Source organism: Boleophthalmus pectinirostris, unplaced genomic scaffold (genome assembly GCF_026225935.1).
Source record: "Boleophthalmus pectinirostris isolate CB_2022bp ecotype Guang Dong unplaced genomic scaffold, ASM2622593v1 HiC_scaffold_1, whole genome shotgun sequence".
In the NCBI taxonomy this organism is placed as follows: domain Eukaryota; kingdom Metazoa; phylum Chordata; class Actinopteri; order Gobiiformes; family Gobiidae; genus Boleophthalmus; species Boleophthalmus pectinirostris.
Window position 1 is genome coordinate 19913497 of NW_026570970.1, and position 8706 is coordinate 19922202.

The 8706-nt window shown below is 38.2% G+C and overlaps 1 protein-coding gene across 1 annotated transcript; it reads left to right on the forward strand.

Moving 5' to 3' along the window:
- The first annotated feature begins 260 nt into the window (after positions 1-260).
- kctd12.1 (potassium channel tetramerisation domain containing 12.1) lies at positions 261-1963 on the forward strand. Its single transcript, XM_020936313.2, has one exon. It carries the CDS (start codon positions 698-700, stop codon positions 1562-1564), a length of 867 nt encoding a protein of 288 aa, XP_020791972.2. The 5' UTR covers positions 261-697; the 3' UTR covers positions 1565-1963.
- The last annotated feature ends 6743 nt before the right edge of the window (positions 1964-8706 follow it).

Genomic DNA, 8706 nt, shown 5'->3' on the forward strand with positions numbered 1-8706 from the left:
TGACCACTCCTGTCTTTCACAATCTTCTTTTTCTGTAGATGACATGATGGGAATTTAGTGAAAAGGGAAGTATGAGTCTTGACCAACATACACAATTTGAACATTTAGGATTTTCTAAGGGATTGTCACAGTTATGTAAAACACATTTCATTACCTTGTTTATTTTTTGTAAAATTGATGACAGATGTGTGGTGGGATTTGGGTTTGGTTGCATTTAATCAAATCCAGAGTGGATTAAGCCCTCATAATGAATTTTGAGGTAAGGTGAGAGTTAATATTGAAGTTTGTGTTTCCTTGCCTGATGTGGCTGCATTTCCAAGTTTGCTACAATGGGTGTCACTCTTTACATATTTTATAGACTATCATATGGGTTTGTGAGAATGAAACTTGAAGAATAAAACAAACAACAACAAAAAAATCCACACATCAGCTTTTTAATACGGATGTTTATCAATGATCCTGTATAACGGTATACGTGATAGGCCTGTAAGTGGATAAAAAACACGTCACTAAGATGTCATATTGTCTTGAAACAGACCGTGAATAGTTAATATAAGCCCCGAGTGCCCTATAACGCACGCGCGCTGGCACACGTGGTGAGAAAGGGTTTCATAAACAAGCTGCTGCCACTCTGCTGCTCACTTTCCTCTGATCCTGCTCCAGTGCAGTGCGCCTCGGAGCCAGACGCACAAGGACCATGGCACTGGCAGACACGGAGCGCGGAGTGTCCATTTGCGGCGACTCCAGCTCACCCTTCTCTGAGATTATTGAGCTCAATGTCGGTGGGCAAGTCTATGTCACCAGACATAAAACTCTGGTCGCGGTGCCGGATTCACTTCTGTGGAACATGTTCAGTAAAAAGTCGCCCAAGGATTTGGCACGCGACAGCAAGGGGCGCTTCTTCCTGGACAGAGACGGCTTCTTGTTCCGCTACATCCTCGACTACCTCCGGGATCTCAACTTAGTGCTGCCGGACTATTTCCCAGAAAAAAGTCGACTGCAGAGGGAGGCGGACTTTTTTCAGTTGCAGGACCTGGCAAAACGCTTAAGCCCACGAATGAGTAAGGACAACTCCATCAGTGAAGAGATCAGTCAGAGCGATACGGAGGAAGGTGCGCAGCAGTGCGGCCCCTCTGGTGCCATGGAGACTTTACGCACCGTGTCTTCTAGTGGGGCTGTGCGCTCCCCGTCGTTAGATTCCAGAAGATCGGGCTATATCACTATCGGATACCGCGGTTCATACACAATCGGAAGAGACATTCAAACTGACGCCAAATTCCGGCGAGTAGCGCGCATTACCGTTTGCGGCAAGACGTCTCTCGCCAAAGAAGTATTTGGGGAAACGCTAAACGAGAGCAGAGACCCCGACCGACCACCGGAGAGATACACATCTCGCTACTACCTAAAATATAATTTTCTAGAACAGGCGTTTGACAAGCTGACAGAGGCGGGCTTCCACATGGTGGCCTGCAGCTCCACTGGCACCTGCGCCTACACCAGCAATGACCCCAACGAGGACAAAATCTGGACCAGTTACACCGAATACGTTTTCTGTCGGGAATAAACAATTTATTTATGCCCTGCTGTAAATAAAACATTTCACAATGTAGGGAATGTCTTTGAAATGTATTGTATTATTGGCTATAATGAGAGACTGTATCACTATGTCTGATTATGTTTGTTTAAAAAGAACGCAATTACGCATTCTCAGTATTTAATGACCTTAGAGTATTGGAAAGAGGGATGTAGATCCAAACAACCATTAACATCGTCTTTAGATCTGCATGTCAATAATGACACATTAGCCAAACTAAATCCAATAAGCATATGTCACTATAACATGCTTGATTACATTGGACACACTTTGTATTAGCAGGTTGATTGCAAATATGTAAGTATATGTACATTCACGGTATATGTTCAGCCTGTTCAGAAGAATAAACTTTTATTGTGATTCTCAAAAGATGCATTATTTAATTTGATTTACAATTGTGTTGAGCCCATCAGCATTTTCTTGTGTTAAGGTGTTCTGAAACATTGCTGACAGCTCCATGCTTTCTGTAACATGTAAATATTGCACTAGGTGGTGTTTTTGCCCGTTCATTTTGTCATATCAATTAAACGTGCACATTTAAATAGTGCAGCTGTGCACACATGATGTCATTATCATATCAAGTGTAATAATGAAAGGGCCAGCTGCACACAAATAGGAGGGTGACGGTGCCAGCTACAGAGCATGAATGAGAAGTCCGCGTCAAAGTAGAACATTGTGACAATGGAGCAGTGAGGAAAAACATGAGGGAACTTTGCCACATAAAGCAGCAAGGTACCGTCTTAACACATACATTTTATTAAGGTTTTATTTCTATAGGAAGATCGCTGTGTTTTGAGAATGCATTTTCTTACGGACCCTACCCTCAGTGTGATATGTCATATCTCTGTATAATGTTTGTGCAGGTACACAGGTCTGCAGTTATGTAAATATTTTTGTCTTGTTGCTTTTGCTGTGTTGATCATTTAAAATAATCTAAACCGTATAGACACACATCTGACCTTGCATTTTTGCTTTAGTGTGTTGTGATATAGGCCTAATGTATGCGGCTGCATTTACCAAGCAGCATTTGCCTAAAATTGTGATGGAGAAGCATAAAACATTCTCTGCAGCAAAGTGAACTTGTTGATTTGTATTCTGAGCATGGTTCAGGAAACTTCAAGTTTCAGAGTTTTTAGATCAAAGTCAGTTTTATCAGCACATCTCAACTGTAACCTCAAACCAAATTTTCATAATTTTAATGAAATTCTGACTCAGAACACATTTTTGGAAATTGTGATATTTAGGCATCAAAAATAGAAAGGTTGTTTCATTTTGTACAGATATTTTTTAATGGTCTATTCAGGATCTTTTATTAAAAAAAAGTCATACAAAAGGTCTGCATAAGCACATAAGCATAAGCAACACAACACACATTTCTATCTTCTGTGTACTTCTCAAATAAATAAAAGGAACAATTAGTCTTTTGGTCAATTAGTGCAGCAGAAGCCTGTGCAAAAGCTACTGCTTTGAGGGGGAAAACATCAAACTCTTTTTCTTAAAGCTTTTACAGCTGTTTTCAAATGGATTTCAATAGTGCTTTAGGGCCTATTTAAATATACTTGAGCAAGTACATGGCTGGATGTAACTAAATTAGAAGCCTACATCATAAACCACCACATCTATATTAGGTCTTTAGCCATTAGACCTTTCTGAGCACAGCTTCAAGCGACCTGCTCCACAGAGGAGACCGTACTGATATGCGCAGACTCTGGTGTAATGTAGATAGATGTTAAACCAACCCCTTAAACATAACAGTCATGAATGCAGTGACCAGTAACAGTGAAATAAAAATATTTATTGAAGCAACAAACCAGTGATGACTAGCTGCATTATGACAAACCATTCACTGCAACAGGAAACAGTCTTTTCAAATGATGTATGACAGGGCAGTACTCCCAGAAGCGGATCATACCAGAGACGCAGCAGAAAGAATCAAATAAAAGTTAGTTATCTGTCAGATTAGATCCAAAGCACCATTCAGTATTCACGGGGACTTCATCCAGTTAACTTTTCAGTATTGTTTCTCGTACACAAAACTCTACAATCTTCTATTTGGAGACTGAAAGCTGTTATGCAACACAGACTAAATCAATACGGGTTGACAAGGATCTACTCCAGGTGCAGCATGTTTGTTGTGTATTTCTTATTGCAGCACCGTAAGCCCTGTAACTGTGGGGCCAAGGTGCAGTGTGAGAAGTGCACAACATCTAACATCTGCTGGACTCTTGGCTGACAGATGTCTGCCTCCTATGACATGTTTACAGGTCATGGCCTCATTAGATAACCAGGCCATCAAAGACAGCTTTTAATTTGGAGATGTAACTTATATTTAGATTTGATTAGCTTCCACAGAGACTGAAGTTTATTACATGTGCTAGAAGTTATTTTTTTATTTGGTCTCGTCATGGCAGCATGTTATGGATGCACAGAGGTCAGCAATTTTGCAGTGAATCACAAACACTTCTTTTTACTGCAGTCTCTGCTGGAGGCAAAGAGACTGACTGTTCTGGCTCACATCAGTTATTTTGAAGCCGCAAAAGCATCGCAACCTTAAACATCTTATCCAACAGAATATTAGACTCATGTATCATCAACTAACCAAGGCTACAACTGTATATGTGTGAGTGATAGAGAGCCATGGGAGCTAAATCCTGAGTATCAGCTATTTTAACTAAGTTAAAATAAAATGAATTCATGTGAAGATAGAGCTGCTGTTTTGCACATCTAAAATGCCTGTGACAGGTTAGACTACTCATATTTCTAAAACACAGTTAAGATCATTATATTTAAGAAATATAATATAAGAATATACAAATATAACAAAACATCTTTTTTCTGAGGAAATCATGTCTAAAGTATATGAAAAAATGTGTTCCTTTTGCGTACATCGTGACAAACTTTTAGACAGAATTCTCCCTATTGTCATCGGTATGTTCAGAACTCTCTTCTTCCTGTAATTATCAAGACATTTTTCAACTTGTCTTTGCAAATTGCTTCCTGATTGGTGTAAAACTATAATTTCTAATTGCCATAGTAATAATACCATCAAATTAAGTCAAAATGAGAGAATCTTAAAAATCATATGCACTTGGGTAAGCTTGGATTATTTGAAAAAGCTTATCCAGCATGAGGCAAGCTTGTTCTGTAGGTTTGTTATACACGCATTTACAAAAAGAGAGTCCAGGATAATTGAACCAAGCACATTAAAGCATAAATTCCAGTTAAATGATGCGTATGTGTGGTACCTGGAGATGTTGCATTGCTGACGTCTGATCATGTTGTGGTGGAGGCAGACAGAGCGACAGGTGGTCCCATGATTTCCACTCCCTACATTCTTCCTTCACCGAGGCGCTCTGATCGTGCCGAGACAGGTGACATTTAAACATTCAGGAGGATTTCTGTGAAAAAGGAAAGGTCATATGATTGCAAGAAAGAAAAAAAAATACAAGAAATATGACATCTTAATATGACAGGTTTTGAATGATATTTGACAGATATTCTTGTATAGTTGAGTGAGATCATACTAAACTCTGCTGTTACTCTTTAACAAATGTACATGTCATTATTAGCACAAATATGGTCTGAGTTAGTTATTATAAATCACTTAAAAGTCTTATATTACACAAAATGGATTCTTGGGAGCTTTAAATCATGTTACCTCAACACAAACTTACCCGGAGTTGTCTACATCTCCAAAGCTCAAAATGCTCTGTTCCACCTTGTGATGTTTTCAAGTTACCTTTTATCTTTAGTTCAGTAGAGATAGACAATTCCAGGGCTGAAATTATCCAAATAATTCTAGTGAAACTGTATGGAGTTTAAAAACACAGTGGAGCACTTCCTGTATTACCACATGGCATCACAAGGTGGAACAGAGAAGAACTCAGCCTAAATATGCAGAGTTTGTTTGTGAAACATGTGTGAAACAAAACACAACTCCAGGTATGTTTTTGCTGAGGAAATAACATTATAACAGAGAACAGAGAATATTAAAGGTTAACATTTCCATTAAAATGACAGTATCCCATTACTGTTATCCAATTATGTAGTTTATAAGTGAAAAATAACTCTAAAATGTAATACCATCAGTCATACCAGTGCATGTATTGCTGTTCTATTCTACTGTGAAGTCAGAGTACTTTCAGATAAGCTAGTGCAAAAGATAATGCAACATCAAATCTTAAGTCCCATCCCCGGTTAGTTATATTGACTTACATGAAGAATCGCATGCACACTTTTATATGTCAATCATTCAGTCACTGATGGTTGCACGGTGTAATACAGAAAGTGTTTTGCTTTTTGATTTCCCATGCTGCTGTGTGGGACTTGCTGGATTCTCTTTGGATAACCCTCTTTTTCTAGTGCAGTGTACTCAAACCTCCTGAAGGGATAACTATTCTGGGCACAGGCAGTTCTTGTATCTTGGCTGTGTTTAAATGCTAACATTAACACCACAAGGAAGACATTTTGAATTTAGAATAAATTAATATTCCATACAGCTACTGCTCTCTCCAGATTGACCCTTACAACTGATGCTTGTTCAAATTGGCAATGAAGTCAATTGTAATTACTGGGATCTGATTAGCAAGCTCTGTTTCCTTGTACAATCTTGCATGGTGTTGGATTAGAGTCAGCTGTTTTCCCCACTCCTCTTAAAACGTCTTTCTTCAGTCTTACTTACAGGCTATTGTGAAATCTAATGCAGAGAGATGAGAGATGTGTTCACACACCATGCTTTCATGTTTTTGGGGACAGCCTTTTCACTGAACCATGAATGTAATATTTACCTTCATTTAATATTTAAACATTTAATTTAAATAGAATTGAATAATCTTAGCTGGTATTCGGTCTCTCTGGCAGCTCTCATGTGAAGGGAACATGATTATATAATGTAGAAATTATGTAATTGTGTTAGTAGTGCAAGCACATGAGGAACTGATGCGATCGCCAAAGTGGAGATAACCTACTATTGTACTGCGATCATATATGGCAGGAAATGATTAGCGATGCCTTAAAGAGATAAAATGTATTTTTGTCTCTCATTTTCAAACCCTATGTCCAAGCTACTTTACAATGAGGTCCAGTAACTACAAAATTACTGTTAAATGTATTTTGAATAATAATAATTTAACTTTGCTGTAAATTCTTTCAAACCAAAGTTTTACTAAAGCAAATGAATAAACTAATGCTTATGCTAACAGCAAAACATTAAATAGTATAATTATTAAATTAGTGTCCATACTGTGCTATGTAAACAGTGTAATAAGTTATTAAAATGGCCACATGTGTGAAATAGAAGCAGTTGGTCCAGCTGTGAACTGAATAAACAAAGAACAGCATGTGTCCCATCTCCGCTGAGGTAGGCAACATGGCGGCCTCCTCCTCCTCACCAGGGAGCATCCTCACCCTTCTCACTTAGCCTGCTAATCTCTGCTCTCCATCTGCAGCACTGTCCCCACAGTCTGAACACCACGTCTATACCAGTGTATTTCTACTATTGATTACATTCTAAGGCCTGTCATATGACTGAAGGTCTGCTGGATTTTAAAAGCAGATAAAAAAGGCAGTGGGCCCAGTGGGCGACTCAGCAGTATTTGTCCATCCTTTATGACTTCAAACTCTGGAGTCTCAATGGTAGAGGTCACCAGCTGCTACACCTCAGTCAGGAAATCAAATGGGCTTACAGATCTCAGGAAAGGGCAGGGAGGATTTAGGGGGGCAAGAACACTTACAACTTTCATTACTGTATGTAGGCTAGTAATGAAGTAAATGCTTGGGTAGTCAATCTAAAGCATGATAATTGTAGAAGAAAAAAAAAAAGACAGGCATGGATCTGCCAAATCAACAAATTGAAATCATTATCATAATAACGATAAATCAAGGAATCAAGCAATCAAAGAAAAAAATCAAAATAAATAAATAAAAGGGAGAAGGTCACATATATTGCACCCCCCTCGCACACACACAAAATGTACATGCTTTCATTTACTAGTAAAACTGTATTAAGTATTAAAGTAAAAATCTAAACAAGACAAAGAAAAAGTCTAATGTAGGACCCAATATGGAAAATCATGAAAACAGTTTGTCTTTTAGTCAATTTTCTTTTCAAAAACATAGAATTTCTGTAAAATTCGGAACCTTTTGTTGCAATATATTTATTTTCTTTTGATATTTGGTAAGTTATTGCATCTGCCAATACTGTGATATTGATACTTTTGTGATATATTGTGCAGGTTACTAACTTGCTGCAACTGCTACCATCACTGGCACAACCACTACTGTACTTATATTATTCTTTTATATGATACTGGTCTTTTCCCGAACAAGAGTTAACATGGAGCCTCTCACAATTGGTCGGGAAGTTTAGCAAAATAATCTCAAGTTACTATTTGTGCAATGTGATACTGTTTCTTATCTCAGTGTCTCATTTGCAAATATAAGAAGCCAAAGCCTCCAGAAATCAATGTGTGGGTTTAGATGGAGGGGCACAGTCTGACATCCTCAAGTGGCTCGCATTACAATGAGACAAACGAGTGCTTATCCAAAAAGCTCGGCTTAGTGTGTTGTTAATTAAGAAAGGGATTATATACTCCAAAATAATCCAAACTGTGATGCAAAATTACTCCAGAGCAAAAGCATGGATCATGAGAAAATTATTCAGCCACATCCTAAAGCGTTTGTTAATCAACAAGCTATGAAAACATTTGGTCCTTTGTGGCAAATTGTTCAAGATGGAAAAACCCTCAAAGTCTCTATATAGCATCTTCGGTAACTATGGCAACAGCATGAAGTCTATAAAAAAACAACTCTTTTTTTTTTTAGGTGAAAGTGGGCAAATTAACAATCTTTTTTTGGTCATTGCAACAAATTATGTAATCACGTTAAACAAAGTTAAGATCTGTTTTTTCTCTTGCTCGCACAGTAAAAAAACACTTGTTGGCAGTACGTGTGTTCCAGTCCATTGCTTATCTGCGCTCCTCCTGCGGACATAAAGTATGAGCTCAGGAAAGCATGAAATTGAGTTTGGAGACAAATGGACGTAACAATGCTTTGATGATAACCTAGAGCAAACAAGGAGACCATTAGGAGGTTAACAAGCCAAATAGTCAAAT

Coding starts and splice junctions, on each gene's coding strand:
- kctd12.1 (XM_020936313.2), top strand. CDS start 698: ATGGCACTGGCAGACACGGAGCGCGGAGTGTCCATTTGCGGCGACTCC.